The 17,246-nt window shown below is 37.8% G+C and overlaps 1 protein-coding gene across 1 annotated transcript in view; it reads left to right on the top strand.

The window, feature by feature from the left end:
- The window catches only part of Terf1 (telomeric repeat binding factor 1), a 32,211-nt gene extending 15,165 nt beyond the window's left edge, over window positions 1-17,046 (top strand). Inside the window, exons 7-10 of the mRNA XM_052175929.1 lie at window positions 1,290-1,349; window positions 9,231-9,319; window positions 12,155-12,261; window positions 16,045-17,046. Of these exons, the coding sequence (XP_052031889.1) occupies window positions 1,290-1,349; window positions 9,231-9,319; window positions 12,155-12,261; window positions 16,045-16,206 (418 nt within the window). The 3' untranslated portion in view covers window positions 16,207-17,046. The remainder of the gene's footprint in view (window positions 1-1,289; window positions 1,350-9,230; window positions 9,320-12,154; window positions 12,262-16,044) is intronic.
- The last annotated feature ends 200 nt before the right edge of the window (window positions 17,047-17,246 follow it).

Below are 17,246 nucleotides of genomic sequence, written 5' to 3'. Positions count from 1 at the left end.
ACAGGACTATACTACTTTACTCAGCTTGTCAGAACAGCATTCTGTCTGTAAAGTTGTATGGAAAGAAAACATTTCCAGGGGAAGCATGATGGTCCACACCTGTAATCCCAGCACTTGGGAGACTAGAGCAAGAGAATCTTGAGTTGAGAGCTATCCTAGCTACCCATAAAACAAACTACAGCACAAAACCCATGATTCACTGTTAGACTATAGATGTGTCAGAATGGGAGTTAGGAACGGCAGAGGTTTTAGGAGTTTTCTTTTGAGACAAGGTTTCACTAGGTAGTCCTGGTTGACCTGGAACTTTCTATATAGACCAGCCTGACTTCAAACTCTCAGGGATCCTGAGTGCTGGGATTAAAGGATATGTGTGCCCAGATGGTTAAGATCTTTGTCTATGGGGTTTGGCTCAGTTGGTAAAGTACTAGATTATCTTGAATAATGCCCTGGACTTGATTCCCAGTATAACCTAAAACCTGAAATGGTAACATACACCTAAACTTGGGAAGTGAAAACACTATCAAAAGTTTGAGGTCTGTTTTGGCTATATAGCAAGCTCGAAGCCAGCAATGGCTTCAGCCTTGGCCCTGTCTCAAGAATAAGAAAGAAAAAATATCAGTAGATGCAAGAGCAAATGTGATTTCAGAAAAGCGAAACAGACTAATAGGAGGCTGGAGCTGAGCATGGCCATGCTGTTTCTGGATGCTATTTTAGTACCAGCAAAGGAGATTTTTTGTTTGTTTGTTTTAAGTTCAGTTGAAAATGTAGTGGTTCATAGTTTTTATACTAGGACTTGGGAGACTAAAGCAGGAGGGGCATGAGTTTAATTTTTCCTGGATTACATAAGACCTCATCTCACTTCCCATCCACCACCACAATCTCCCAAAAGTCCAATTTGAGACTGGTTAGAAAGAGAAGAAAATAAAATTGAACCATTAAATTATATACATAAAGTACATGTGTTTTTCATGTTTCAATTGTACTACAGTAAAGCTGGCAAAAGGCAGTTCATGGAATAGGAGTTTTCTAAAGAAAAACATGGTAAATGCTTGAGTGTAGAATTAACTATGTGTTTGGGGGAGCTTAACTTGTGTTTGGGAAAGTTTGATTTGTACCTCATAAACATATCTGAGCAAAAATTGCCTACCTTTTAATGGACTATACAGGTCTTAATCCAATCATGCTTCTATTCCAGAGAGGTTTCTGGTGGGTTGAAAGATGTCTTGACTGTACTTCCCCTATATAAAGTTCTATTTGTGTATATTCTTAGATTTTTTTTTCTTTTAAAGTGTTAATGGCCAACAGTCTACAGAAACTGAATCTTTAGTGGATGCAGTATCCTCAATAAGGTAAAGTATGATGTTTGTCTTTGTCCTTAAAATCACTGATAAAAGCAATTTATGTATATTTAAGTATAATTAGCATTGATTTAGAATACTATGATTTAGAAGTAGCTCAGTCCTGTTTAGCCCAACAAGTATTCTAGACCCTGAAATGTCTTGAAATTTTTATCTATAAAGACTTTGATGGGATCATTTTACATTGTGTCTAATAGGCTATTAGGCTAACAAATAAGGAACACATGAGTTTGTTCTGGAATTCTGTCCAAAAAACAAAGATTCACTGCTAGAATAGGAAAGGATGAGAAGCTACAATTTTTGATGAGTGTCCCATATTCCAATTATACAATTTATGAGAAAATTTTATAATCTACTATAAATGCTGTAAGAAACAACCTTAACATGTCCAAAAACCAGAAAGTCTTTGTAAATGACTATCTATAGCACTTTAGAATCCAAGATGTTGCATGATTTGTCCACAAAAATCACTATATTAGGTTATGTATACCTGGGAAGGAGGGGGAACAGGGTCTCAATATGTACGCCTGGCTATCTGGAACATCCTGTGTAGGCCATGCTGGCTTCATACTTGGATTAATCATTTTGCCTCAGCCTGCTAAGATTATAGGCATGTACCACCAGAGCTAACTTGAAATAATTCTTAATCGTATCTCTTAGGTATAAGAAAGACATACAAATGATGGGAAGTTCATGGAAAAATAATGATTGGCAGGGAAGAATGGTAGAAGGGGATATGGCTGAAATTTCTGTGGAAGTAGGAGTGGAAGTCATTGGGAAGTAAAAACCATTGGAGTTGGTGCTAGAGCTTAGTGATAGAGCCCTTGCTTATGTAAGGAGGACCTGGGTTCAGTCTCCAGCACTGCAAAAATAAACCATGTGAAGGCCCATCATTGGAACACTGTGACTTATGGGGCTTTGAAAATTAAGATTTCTTCTTGAAAAGATCAAGAGAGGAATATTGTCCTAAGGTAGAACCAGCATAGGTTTGGGATAGACAGAGGTAAAGAGGTTGAGGATAGTGTTCTAGACAGGAGAGAGGAAAGGTAAGAAAGGATTTGCTAGCCGAGCGGTGGTGGTGCACGCCTTTAGTCCCAGCACTTGGGAAGCAGAGGCAGGCGGATTTCTGAGTTTGAGGCCAGCCTAGTCTACAGAGTCAGTTCCAAGATAGCCAGGGCTACACAGAGAAACCTGTCTGGGGGGCGGAGGGGGGCGCGTGACAAGAAAGGATTTGCTACTTGTAGAGTATTTTTGTGACTAAAAGTATAGCTAAAATGTATACATATTAGGTGGGGATAACATACCTACCTAAGGTCAAGCACATTGATTTTTAGGTTCTATTTTGTTTCTTTTTCCTTTTTTGTTTTTATTTTCTATATTCTTTGTTTACATTCCAAATGACTTCCCCTTTCCCAGTTTCCCCCTCCCCATAAGTCCCATAACCCCTCTCCCTTCTCCCTCTCCCTTCCCTACTTCTCTGTCCTGGTACTCCCCTACAATGCTGGATCAAGCCTTTCCAGGACCAGGGCCCTCTCCTTCCTTCATTCTTGAGAATGATTTGATATGTGAATTGTGTCTTGGATATTCAGAGCTTCTGGGCTAATTGATATCCACTTATCAGTGACTGCATTCCATGTGTATTCTTAATGTGAATGGGTTACCTCAGTTAGGATGATATTTTCCAGCTCTAGCCATTTGCCTAAGAATTTCATGAATTCGTTGTTTTTAATTGCTGAGTAATATTCCATTGTGTAAATATACCACCTTTTCTGTATCCATTCCTCCATTGAGGGACATCTGGGTTCTTTCCAGCTTCTGGCTTTTATAAATAAGGCTGCTATGAACATAATGGAGCATGTGTCCTTATTGCATGCCAGGGAATCCTCTGGGTATGTGCCTAGGAGTGGTATAGCAGGGTCCTCTGGAAGTGTCATGCCCAGTTTTCTGAGGAACCGCCAGACTGATTTCCAGAGTGATTGTACCATCCTACCAGCAGTAGAGGATTGTTCCTCTTTCTCCACATCCTCACCAACACCTGTTGTCTCCTGAGTTTTTAACCTTAGCCATTCTGACTGGTGTGAGGTGAACTCTCAGGGTTGTTTTGATTTGCATTTCCTTAATGACTAATGATGTTGACCATTTCTTGAGGTGCTTCTCAGCCATCCGAATTTCTTTAGGTGAAAATTCTTTGTTTTGCTTTGTACCCCATTTCTTAATAGGGTTATTTGGTTCTCTGGGGTCTAACTTCTGGAGTTCTTTGTATATATTGGATATTAGCCCTCTGTCGGATGTAGGGTTGGTGAAGATCTTTTCCCAATTTGTTGGTTGCCATTTTGTCCTTTTGACAGTGTCTTTTGTCTTACAGAAACTTTGTAATTTTATGAGGTCCCATTTGTCAATTCTTGATCTTAGAGCATAAGCTATTGGTGTTCTGTTCAGGAACTTTTCCTGTGCCCGTGTCCTCAAGGGTCTTCCTCAGTTTCTTTTCTGTTAGTTTTAGTGTGTCTGGTTTTATGTGGAGGTCCTTGATCCACTTGGAGTTGAGCTTAATACAAGGATATAAGAATGGATCGATTTGCATTCTTCTGCATGCTGACCTCCAGTTGAACCAGCACCATTTGTTGAAAAGGCTATCTTTTTTCCACAGGATGGTTTTAGCTCCTTTGTCGAAGATCAAGTGACCATAGGTGTGTGGGTTCATTTCTGGGTCTTCAATTCTATTCCATTGATCTACCTGTACCTGTCCCTGTCCCTGTCCCTGTCCCTGTACCAATACCATGCAGTTTTTTAACACTATTGCACTGTAGTACTGCTTGAGGTTCAAGATACTGATTCCCCCAAAGTTTCTTTTACTGTTGAGAATAGTTTTAGCTATCCTGGGTTTTTTGTTATTCCAGATGAATTTGAGAATTGCTCTTTCTAACTCTGAAGAACTGAGTTGGGATTTTGATGGGGATTGCATTGAATCTGTATATTGCTTTTGGCAAGATGGCCATTTTTACTATATTAATTCTGCCAATCCATGAGCATAGAAGATTTTTTCCGTTTTCTGAGGTCTTCGATTTCCTTCTTTAGAGACCTGAAGTTCTTGTCATACAGATCTTTCACTTGTTTGGTTAGAGTTACACCAAGATACTTTATATTGTTTGTGGCTATTGTGAAGGGTGTCATTTCCCTAATTTCTTTCTCAGCCTGCTTATCCTTTGAGTATAGGAAGGCTACTGATTTGCTTGAGTTGATTTTATAAGCAGCCACTTTGCTGAAGTTCTTTATCAGCTGTAGGAATTCTCTGATGGAGTTTTTTGGGTCACTTAAGTATACTATCATATCATCTGCAAATAGTGATAGTTTGACTTCTTCCTTTCCAATTTGTATCCCTTTGACCTCCTTATGTTGTCTTATATCTCTAGCTAGAACTTTAAGTACTATATTGAAAAGATATGGAGGGAGGGGGCAGCCTTGTCTAGTCCCTGATTTTAGTGGGATTGCTTCAAGTTTCTCGCCATTTAGTTTGATGTTGGCTACTGGTTTGCTGTATATTGCTTTTCTGTGTTTAGGTATAGGCCTTGAATTTCTGATCTTTCCAGGACTTTTAGCATGAAAGGATGCTAAATTTTGTCAAATGCTTTTTCAGCATCTAATGAAATGGCCATGTGGTTTTGTTCTTTGAGTTTGTTTATGTAGTGGATTATATTGATGAATTTCCATATATTGAACCATCCCTGCATCCCTGGGATGAAGCCTACTTGATAATGGTGAATGATTGTTTTGATGTGCTCTTGGATTCAGGTTGGCAAAATTTTTACTGAGTATTTTTGCATCAATATTCATAAAGGAAATTGGTCTGAAGTTCTCTTTCTTTGTTTGATCTTTGTGTGGCTTTGGTATTAGGGTAATTGAGGCTTCGTGGAACGAATTGGGGAGTGTTTCTTCTTTCTATTTTGTAGAATAGTTTGAAGAGTATTGGTGTTACGTCTTCTTTGAAGGTTTGATAGAATTCTGCACTAAAACCATCTGGTCCTGTGCTTTTTTTTGTTGGAAGACTTTCAATAACCATTTCTGTTTCTTTAGGGGTTATGGGACTGTTTAGATGATCTATTTGGTCCTGATTTAATTTTGGTATTTGGTATCTGTCTAGGAAATTGTCCATTTCTTCCAGATTTTCTAGTTGTGTTGAATATAGGCTTTTGTAGTAGAATCTGATGGTTTTTTTAATTTCCTCAGTTTCTGTTTCTCCCTTTTCAGTTCTAACGTTGTTAATTTTGATACTGTCTCTGTGTCCTCTGGTTAGTCTGACTAAGGGTTTATCTATCTTGTTGATTTTTCTCAAAGAACAAGCTCCTGGTTTTGTTGATTCTTGTATGGTTCTCTTTGCTTCTACTTGATTGATTTCAGACCTGAGTTTGATGAGTTCCTCTCTTCTACTCCTCCTGGGTGAATTAGCTTCTTTTTGTTCCAGGACTTTCTGGTGTGCCGTTAAGCTTCTAGTGTATGCTCTCCCCAATTTCTTTTTGGTGGCACTCTGGGCTATGAGTTTTCCTCTTAGCACTGCTTTCATTGTGTCCCATAGATTTGGGTATGTTGTGCTTTCATTTTCATTATCTAAAAAGGCTTTGATTTCTTTCTTTCTTCCTTCACCAAGGTATCATTGGGTAGAGTATTGTTCAGTTTCCATGTGTATGTGGGCTTTCTGTTGTTTTTGTTACTGTTGAAGCCCACCCACCTTTTTCTGGTGTGGTATGGATCACTTGTTCCATAGTGATCTGATAGAAGGCATGGGATTAGTTCAATCTTCTTATATTTGTTGAGATCTGTCTTGTGACCAATTATATGGTCGATTTTGGAGAAGGTACCATGAGTTGCTGAGAAAAAGGTATATTCTTTTGCTTTAGGATGAAATGTTCTATACATATCTGTTAAATCCAATTGGTCCAAAACTTCAATTAGTTTCACTGTGTCCCTGTATAGTTTCTGTTTTCCTGATCAGTAAGTTGAGGAAAGTGGAATGTTGAAGTTACCCACAATAATTGTGTTAGGTGCAATGTGTGCTTTGAGCTTTAGTAAAGTTTCTTTTACGAATGAGGGTGCCCTTGTATTTGGAGAATAGGTGTTCAGAATTGAGAGTTCTTCTTGGTGGATTTTTCCTTTGACCAGTAAGAAGTGTCCTTCTGTGTCTCTTTTGATGACTTTAGGTTGAAAGTCAATCTTATCTGATATTAGAATGGCTACTCCAGCTTGTTTCCTTAGACCATTTGCTTGTAAAAATGGTTTCCAGCCTTTTACTCTGAGGTAGTGTTTGCCTTTGACACTGAGGTGTGTTTCCTATATGTAGCAAAATATAGGGTCCTGTTTACATATCCAGTCTGTTAGTCTATGTCTTTTTATTGGAGAATTGAGTCCATTGATGCTAAGAGATATTAAGGAATAGTGATTATTACTTCCTGTTATTTTTGATGTTATTGTTAATCTGAGTGGTTATCTTCTTTTGGGTTTGATGAAAGAAGGTTACTATGTTGCTTTTTCTGGTATGTAGTTTCCCTCCTTGTATTGGCGTTTTTCCACCTATTATCCTTTGTGTGGCTGGGATTGTAGAAAGATATTGTGTAAATTTGATTGTATCATGGAATATCTTGGTTTCTCCATCTATGGTGATTGAGAATTTTGCTAGGTATAGTAGTCTTGGCTGGCATTTGTATTCTCTTAGAGTCCGTATGAGTTCTGCCCAGCATCTTCTAGCTCATGGTCTCTGGTGAGAAGTCTGGTGTAATTCTGATAGGTCTTCCTTTATATGTTACTTGGCCTTTTTCTCTTATTGCCTTTAATATTCTTTCTTTGTTTAGTACATTTGGGGCTTTGATTATTATGTGATGAGGGGGGGATTTCTGTTCTGGTCCAGCCTGTTTGGAGTTCTGAAGGCTTCTTTTATATTCATGGGCATTTGTCTCTTTAAGTTAGGGAAGTTTTCTTCCATAATTTTGTTATAGATATTTGCTGGCCCTTTAAGTTATAAATCTTCACTCTCATCTATATGTATAATCCTTAGGTTTGGTCTTCTCATTGTGTCCTGGATGTTTTGGGTTACAAGCTTTTTGCATTTTCTTTGACTGTTAAGTCCATGGTTTCTATGGTATCTTCAACATCTGAGATTCTTTCTTCTATCTCTTGTATTCTGTTGTTGATATTTGCATCTATGACCCCTGATTTCTTCCCAAGGTTTTGTATCTCCAAAGTGTCTCCCTTTGTGATATCTTAGTTGTTTCTACTTCTGTTTTTAGATCCTAGATGGTTTGGCTCAGTTCCTTCACTTGTTTGTTTGTGTTTTCCTGTAATTCTTTAAAGAGTTTTTTTGTGTTTCCTCTTTCATGACTTCTGCCTGTTGACCCAAATTCTCCTGCATTTCTTTAAGTGATTTTTGCATTTCCTCTTTATTGGTTTCAGTCTGTTGACCCATATTCTCCTAAATTTCTTTAAGTGGTTTTTGTGTTTTCTTTGTAAGGGCTTCTACCTTATTCATGTTCTCCTGTATTTCTTTAAGAGATTTATTTATGTCCTTCTTGTAATCCTCTAATAGCATCATGAGATGTGATTTTAAATCCAAATCTTGTTTTTCTTGTGTGTTGAGGTATCCAGGACTTGCTGTTGTTGGAGAATTGGATTCAGATGCTGCCATATTGCCTTGATTTCTGTTAGTGACATTCCTACGTTTGCCTTTTGCCATATGGTTATCTCTGTCGTTAGTTGGTCCTGTTGTCACTGGCTGGTGTTTGAACCTCCTGTGAGCCTATAAGGCTATTTCCACACCACTGGATGACTGGGTTTCCCCTGGCCCAGATAGCTGATGTGCTGTCCTACTTTTTGGTTCCGTTGGAGCCCTGGTGTGCCTTGCCCAAAGCAATGATATATTCGGGTTGTCTCTGTGTACCTGGTGCTGCCCGCCTGGTCTGTCCAAGAACAAAGATAGCGGAGCCTGCGGGGACCCCCTCCAAGTGCTGGTCACCCTGCAAGGCAAACTTCCCACAACAGGGCTGGCACACAGATGACCCGCAGAGCTGCCCAGACCTTGGGCACAGGCAGAAGCCTGGCCTACTGTGTCCCAACCCATGTTAAACTCAGGATATTTCTGTGTACCTGGTGTTGCCTGACTGGTCTGTCCAGTAGCGAAGATGGCGGAGGCTGTGGGGACCCCTTCCAAGTTGCTTCTTTATAAAATTAGAATAATGCAAGGCTGAAGAAGAGAAAGTTGAGCGGTTGAGAGAGAACACTGGCTGCTTTTTCTGAGGACCCGGATTCAATTCCCAGCAACCACTTGGCAGCTCACACCTGTCTAACTCCAGTTCCAGGGCATCTGACAGCCTCAAACGGACAGACATTCTGGCAAAACACGAATGAACATAAATTGTAAAAAGAAACTTAGAATAATGTTAGCTTTGCAGGATTTTTAAAAAAAAAAAAACATGCCCCATTCATTATTTCTAGCATATAACCTTACCTTCAAAAAACGTCTTTGAATCTATAAAGTAAGTGATCTAACATTAAATAAAGAAATTTTGAAAATTCTCCTGCAGAAAATTATTTAGAAGCTACAGGAAAGAAAAATAAATGTATTTGGTTTGAAGAGTGTTTTGGGAGTTCATTTTGTTTGGTTTGATTTTGTTTAGTTTTTTTCTCCTTTGGAAAACTGATATAATCTTCATCTCTGTGTAGATGTGCTATAAAAAGATGAAATAAATGGAAATTAGACAATATAATTATTAAAAATTAATATGGGTCACTAAGGAGAGCAACAAGAAAGACAAGCCAGTGTAGAAGATTCTGTAGCAAAGATGAAGACAGGTCATTTGAGTCAGTCACAAGCTCTTGTGTTTTATTTAGGTCTCACAAGAACGCCTTATATCAGTTGAAACACAGAAGTGCTCCACCAGATTTCAGTAGGAATGAAGCAAGAACAGGAACTCTTCAGTGTGAGTATTACTGTAGTCAGAGGGATACACTAGCTGTCCATCTTTGTGCTGCAGCACAGAAGCCTGCTTTAGAAAGCCAGCTGGTGCTCATAGTCTAGCTGGTGGTGTTGGCATGTGTTTGGCACTGTTGTTCTGTTCATCTGTGTTCAGCAACTTTATACTTTGGAGTGACAAGTACAATCAGAGTTCATTATTCACACTGACTAAAGAGAAAATACAGAAGGTTTGCTTTCTTGATCTTCACTAACATTTTTATCAACTGATCAATACACAGTAGGATTTTATGTTTGTTTCTATGTAAAGACACCGTGGTGTTGCTCATTAATATTGACTTGTTGTTGCCAGCAGCAGTATATAATGTGTGTCTGAATAAAATAATATATAACTCCCTAATGTTGCCCTCTGATCTCCACAGGTACACATGCATATGCCCACACATAAATAAATGAATGTGATTTTTAAAATTTGAATAAAGAATACGGAGTGCCTTGAAAATTGGCTGTACTTGGTTCTGCAAATATACATTTAAACTTTAGAGTATTAGATGATTTAGGCAAAACTCTGTCCCCAAAAGCCAGTCTTCTGTTTCTCCTAGCTACCCGTTATTGGCTTACCAATGTAAATTAGAATAATTTTGTTCAGTTAGACGTCTAGCCGTGTGGTGTATTCTTTTCTCAATCTTTTGATTCTCTTTAGCCTAACTCCTAGGTGCTTGAGTTACTTGTGTGCAGCTCCATGCCTAGTTCTTATGTTTTATGTACTCAGGGCTTGTAGCATGGTTCTCTTGATACAAAATCCACATGTTAGTTAGATTTATTCTCCATGGTCCCTTCCATCAGGTTTCCTGTTTCCTTGCATCTTCATTTTCTTTCCTATTTTGTCTGGATTTTTTAAAGTCTGTAATTTCTAAATTTCTGAAATGCTATCTACTGTCTTTTTTTTTTTCCTGTAAAGCTTTTTAAGCTTTAAAGTGTAATACTCTTTAGAAATACTTTTTGGTCACAGCTCCACAAACAAGTTGACTTTCAGCTGCTACAGTGGAGAGGTCTGACATTAACATGATGTTCTCCCTCGCTATGTGTGAGTTCCTTTCTCCCCAACATGGCCGGTTTTCCTAGGATGAGAACCCAACGCTGGAAATCCCTCCTGATTACTGCTTTGGTTTTGGATTTCCATTTAATTAAAGTGATTTTTCACTTCTTCTCAGACTTTCCTGGCATGGACTATTTGTACTTGCATATTTAATTTCCAAATAATTGAAGGGTATTCCAAATATCTTTCTGTTAGAGATTTTCACCTTAATTCTGTTATAGTCTGAGAATAGCTTGTAGACAAAAAGAGTACGCTGGCCATGAACTTGCGACAGTCTACTCTCCTGCAGTGGCCTCCCAAGTGCCAGTTGTCAGAAGACAGTTTTCAGGAGTCTATTCTCTCCTTCCACCAGAAATTGAACTCAGATATCCAGGCTGCCCACTAAGAACTTTTACTTGCTGGGTCATCTTACCAGCCCCTTAAAGATTTTTTTTTTTTAAATTGGTCTGTCAGGGTGATTGTTATTGATATATGCCTGAGAATAATGTGTATTCTTTTATGAAATGGGTTTTTTTAAAAGTTGTCAATCAAGTTGTTAATAGTGCCTTTCTGATGTTCTAGTTCTTGTTTCCTACCTGTATGTTCTAAAAGTTGCTGAGAAAAAAAGCATTGAAATCTCAAGTTATAATTACAAGTTTGTCTATGTTAGCTCCCTTTCCAGTTCTAGCCCTATTTTAATACTTTTTTCCAGTACTAAGATTTTTGTTTATAGGTACTGTGTTTCCATTTTCCTGACTGGAGTCCAATGAGTATAATTATCAGATTTCCAATATGTTCGGGTCTGGGTGTGTTCCTGCAACATTGCTGTTATATCTCAGTCACTATATCTTTGTATGGTCTAAGTGTAGTTGCATTGATTTTAAATCCCAAGGCCAGTGCAGTGGACCCAGGTAAATGCTTTCAAGGCAGCAAGCTTTATTTCAGCTCTTAGCCTAGTATTTAATACTTCTGGAAAAGCTATAAAACATTCTAGTAGGAAATAAGCAGTACACTCCCAGGTCGGTGGGGCCCTGCTGAGACTTCCTCCAGCTACTACTAACTGTCTGTCTATGAATAGCTTTGGAAACGACAGTGTAGGCAGATGAATGAGCTGTGTAAGAATTATAGGGACTATGTAACCTGTAGATGTAGACATGTAGATCTTGTCAAGTTATACAAAATTATACAAGTTATACAAAAAAATCTGACTGAAAGTTTTACTATAAATTATAACTATAGATCACAAAGGGGGCAATTATGTCTTCCTATGAATAAAAAGTTATCTCTTTAGCATGTAACATTTGCTTATAAATACATGTTTTTAATTTACATTATATGATGAATTCAGTTAGAGTTACTCACTAGGCATATTGGTATACACTATTAATACAGTGCTTGGAGGTCAGCCTGGTCTACAAAGTGAGTTCCAGGTCATCCTAAACTACATAGTGAGATGCTGTCTCAAACAAAAACAAAGTAAAAGAGTAAGGAAAGAGTTATTAACATTTATTTTACTGTCATAAAAAGAATTTCAGTGATCTTATACAAAAATACTTTTGCTTTCTTATGCAGGTGGGATGATGCTTCTCTGGGAGTCAAATGGATTCCTAGAGTTATGTTGCTTACAGATTTGAAGGGCAAAGAATTAAACATAAAGAGTTCATTTTCTTAGAATAGCTAAAGTAAAGTTTTCTAGCAACTTTTGGAAAGTCCACCCTTTCCCTAGTATGAAACAGTCCTTAATATTAGTGTTTTTATTCATAGGTGAGATAACAACAGAAAGAAACAGAAGAACCAGTGGAAGGAATAAATTATGTATTTCAAAGAATCAGCCAAACACTCATGAAAATCATGGGCGCAGGAAAAAACAGGTACTTTTTGCTGTACGTAAATAACATTTATGAACATTAAAGTAAGCATTTATACTCAAGTTTTCCTAGTAGGTCTAGCTTAAATAAGATTTTTAAGCACTTGAAAACCACACACAAAATAGAAAATAATAACTTGATCATTTTTGTTGTCGTTTTGGGTTTTTGTTGTTGTTTGGGTTTTTGTTGTTGTTTGGGTTTTTGTTGTTGTTTGGGGTTTTTTGATTGTTATTGTCATTGTTTTGAGACAGGGATTCTCTTTGTAGTCATGGCTGTCCTGGAATTCACTGTGTAGACCAGGCTGGCCTCAAGCTCAAAGATCCAAGTGTTTCTTCCTCCTAAGTGCTGGGATTAAAGGCATGTGCCACCACTGCCTGGCTTTAGTTAGATTTTTTTTTTTTTACAAGTCTGGTCAGCTTCAGTGTTTACATTGTTTCTCTCACTTAAATGTAATCAGAATGCTATTTCTCCAGTATCCAAAACTATTGATGTACTTTACCTGATTTCCTAACTCTTGACATCAGACCAACAGATCCAGTGGTTATTACTTTACTGTATCTGGAACATTTTTCTTACTCAGTTTAAGATTGTTGGGTTTTTTCCCAGTCTGTTTGCACTTGGATCCTATCACGTGTAAGAGCTTTAAGAACTAGGCCAGCAGGATTGCTTCCTATGGCTCAAGGCTGTTCTACGTAGATGTCTGTCCTGTTAGCATACTCGTCAAAACAGTCCTCAGCTATCTCATTTGCTTCCTGCAGGACACTCTGGTAGGGGTGTCCTAGATGTGCTGCTGTGCTGAGCGCTGCTTCACTGGTGCAGTTTTCCCTGCATTGTTTATTGGTTAGTTAGTTGATTGGTTTCGTTTGTTGTTCTTACCCTGGGTTATAGAAGACACCTTCCATGCAAGTCTCATTTTGTAGTGATCGTTTGTCCTGGGTTGTGGCCTTTGTAAACACCTCTTAGTCTGTTCTCTGTCGGTACTCCCTGGGGGTGGGGGTGGGGACACAGGTGGTCAGTTAGGGTTTTGTAAAATTAGATTATTTGAAAGCAGGCATCGATTTGTTGAATGGAATATTCTGGGAGTGTTTTGAACTTGGATCATTTTGAAATACTATTCTTCCCTCCCCCTGAGAGAAGTAGCAGTGGATTTTGTAATCTTTACCCTGAAATGTGGGATCATGGAAGTCAGACTTGTGTTGTACCTCTAGAGGTTTTCCCTCTGAGGTTCATAACTATTGAGTGCCATTAGCTCAGCTCTAGTTCATTGTCCCTGACTGAAATGACTCCAGCTGCGAACTAACTGTTCCTGCACTCTGCTCCCAGGAATTTTTATTATTTTAAATATGCTATTGTGTAGCATAGGCTAGCCTCAAACTCTTTATGTAGCCAAGGCTTTCCTTGAATCCTTGCTCCTCCTTTCTTTGCACCACTAGTACTGGGATTACAGACACTCACCACAACCAGCTTTCAGTAATTCCTTTGATTCCCCTCCTCTGTTTGCCCATGACTTACTTATTCTCTGATGGACGTAAGAAGTTTAGTTTGCAGATTGTTCCATTTTCCCTTTGGGGATGGGAATGCTTCCCCACTAGGATTTGAGTATAGATCATAGGTGTCGTTTGTAGATAACTTTTAAGAGAACAGTATTTTCTCTTGTACGGAAGGTATATGGGTGGGTATTAATGATGCTATTGTTTCGTTACCAAAACAGTTAATATGACACTTCCAACATTTGGTTTTATTTTTCATCTGTCCACTACTGACTTTGGGAAGAAAATTTGTTTCAGAAGGTGGCTGACATACTTAATTTTATGTTGTATTGGGGCTCCCAGTTTCCTTTGTTTTGTTTTGTTTTGTTTTGTTTTGTTTTTTAATTTAAATTACTCAGTGCCTACCTGGATGGTGTGTGTGTGTGTGTGTGTGTGTGTGTGTGTGTGTGTGTGTGTGTGTGTGTTTGAAAAGTACTTGAGCCTGCCTCATTAAAATTTATAGAGCATTTTATAAACTTAATCCATGAGGGGAAAAAGTAAATGCCTTTAGAAATAAACCCCTCACACACAAAGATTACACAAGTGTGGACAAGCTTTTCTCATACTATAAATTGTTATTTTGAAGGTACAAAGCACAAGATGCAGGGTAATGATAGTGCATACAGACCTCCATAGACTGTGGCTATAGTTAGTGCTAGTTTCTCTGGTATTTAGTCATCTGTAAACAGTTTTAATATCCTATCTTCAGGCTGTTCTGAGTTCTTTTTTAATACCAGGATTTCCTAATATGAATCTTACTTTTTTTCAATTGTATTAACATATACATAATGTGACATTTATCGTTTTGAGATTTTTAAGACTTAGGAGTGGGGGGTATGTGAGTAAGGTACTCAAGTGTCAAGTCCCTGGGAGCTGGAGTTACAAGCCGTTGTGAGCCAGCCATCACAATCCTGGGAACCAAACTCAGATTCTTCCCTTTGCAAGAGCAGAATGTGCTCTTAACTAATGAACTTTCTCTCTACCCCACCTTCATCATTTTTAATGTACGGTGTAGTCGTATTAAACATATTTGTATTTTCATATTGTCACCATGTCTCTTAACATCTTTCAAATCAAACTCTAGACCCATTAAGATAATTCTTCCTTCCCCTTTTCTCTTCCATGCTTGGCAACTGCCATTTTTACTGCCTGTCTCAGAATTTGACAATTCTAGGAACCTCATATCAATGAAATTATACAGTACTTAAATTATTTTTTATCTAAGATTTACTTATTTAGTGAGTGTTTACTACTAGTGTACCAGATGCCAAAAAGGTCAAAAGAGAGCCGTGGATTGCCCTAGAACCTGAGTTACAGACAGTTGTAAATTACCATGAGGATGCTGGGAACCAAACCCAGGTTTTCTGGAAGGGCAACAAGCACTTTTAGCCACTGGACTGTCACTCTGGCCACAGTTCTTATCCTTTCAAATCTGTAATTTCACTTGGAATAATACTCTTAAGGCTTAAGAGTACTATTAAGTATGTTAATTATGACAACATATTCTTACATTGTCAGAATTTCCCTTTTAAAGATAAATAATATTCCCTATATACTGTATGCTGCAAATTGATTCATTCATTGGTGGATACCTGACTTGCTTTCTCATTTTAGTGTTGTGGATAATACAGCTGCAAGTTAGTGTACAAATAGTGTGTTACACTCAAATTCCTCTTTTATCATCCAAAAAAGAAAATAATTTGTTGGTCACTTATACCAAATATTAAATGTTAGTACTTTCTCTATGCAAAGTATTAGATCTCATTTAAGTTTTTTTCAGCATTTTCTCCCAACTTAATTGTACATTTTAATTAATAATAGTTGTGTTTCTGAAAGTCTGTCTTACAGAAGACTTGTGCTCTCTTCATGTGTCCCTCCCCATCGCAGGTGCACAGGATTTTCAGAGGTCATAAGTGAAGGAGTATACAGTTAAGAGTTCTGTTTAGAAATGTAGAGTAATCTATTAAAAGTTAGCTGAATGCTTCTTAAGATACTGTAATGAGCCTAAAGTCAGGCTGTCACTTTATAGACTATCCCATTGTAGATGGCTGAAATTCTGTAAAACTACCCTGCAATGTATACATGGTAATGTTAAGGTCTTGCAAAACCATATATATGTGTGTATGTGTTCATATATACAAAAATATATTTTAAAAAATCATCTCAGTTTTAAGAAGCTAATCATTACTCTGATTTTTAAAAGATGTACTTTCTTTAAAGAATGTTTCTTTGAATAATTTTTATGTTCTTTCAACAGACATGGCTTTGGGAAGAAGACAGAAGTTTGAAGTGTGGTGTAAAGAAATATGGAGAGGGGAATTGGGCTAAAATACTATCCCATTATAAGTTCAACAACCGAACAAGTGTCATGTTAAAAGACAGATGGAGAACTATGAAGAGACTGAGACTGATTAGCTGAGACACTGAAGGCTGAGTTTGTTTCAGCTTAATACAAAGATAAATACTTGGATCGCTACATTTTGTTTACAACTTCCTAGTCAGTAATGATAAATTACTGTGTGTATTTAATGTAAAAGTAGTGTGTGTGTGTGTGTGTGTGTGTGTGAGAGAGAGAGAGAGAGAGAGAGAGAGAGAGAGAGAGAGAGAGAGAGAGAGTCAGTGAGTGAGTGAGTGAGTGAGTTACAGGAGATTTGTGCTATAAAAGTAAAAGTATATGCCATCTTTATTTTCTATAAGAATCTTTATTTTTGTGAAATATAGGTATGTTGAACCCTGTCAAATTCAGTTCCCCATCCCATGTTCTGTTTAATACACAAGTAAGAACCTGATAAGGTAAAAAGGATTTATGACTGTTTCCTGTTTGTTCTATTCCATGTCTATAAACTCACCTAAATGACACCTAAAGATAGAGTTTCCTGAAGAATTGAATTGGAATAATCCTGTGACTTTACTGCTGGATTTATGGCTAATGTACTACTTACTAAAGATTACTAGAGAGATGTTCGAAACGACCCATAAGGTCTAACTAGCCCGACTTGGCTTCTCTCAAAAGTTTCATTTAAAGGAAGTTGAATTTTCACCAAAAATTTATTCATTGCAATATTTAGTCAAATACTACTTAATAATTAGCATTTGAGTTTTATGTGCCATATTTAGCGAGTAAAAATAAGTCTCAACCTATTGAAATATTTTCGAGAAAGTCAGCATTGTATATTTCCTTCAAAGTGTCATGCATTGCTTTCCTGTTCTCTTGAACATGTTCCCTTATATATAATAAACAGAGTTAGTAATTGCTGTATGTTTTCTGACCCCATGTGCTGCAGCCACTGTGTGCTCGCTTTGCTGATGATTCCTTCCAAGACTGGCGTCTTGAGTCACAACAGGCATATATGTCAAGCTCACCCTATCCCCAACTGCCCACCTCTATCTGCAGCTACCATGTAAGAGCTGGTGCTCTGGGGCCAACGTAATGTCAGACAATGCAGTGCAGTGCAGGTC

This window comes from Apodemus sylvaticus, chromosome 3 (assembly GCF_947179515.1).
Source record: "Apodemus sylvaticus chromosome 3, mApoSyl1.1, whole genome shotgun sequence".
Lineage (NCBI taxonomy): Eukaryota > Metazoa > Chordata > Mammalia > Rodentia > Muridae > Apodemus > Apodemus sylvaticus.
This window is presented reverse-complemented; position numbering and strand designations above follow the sequence as displayed.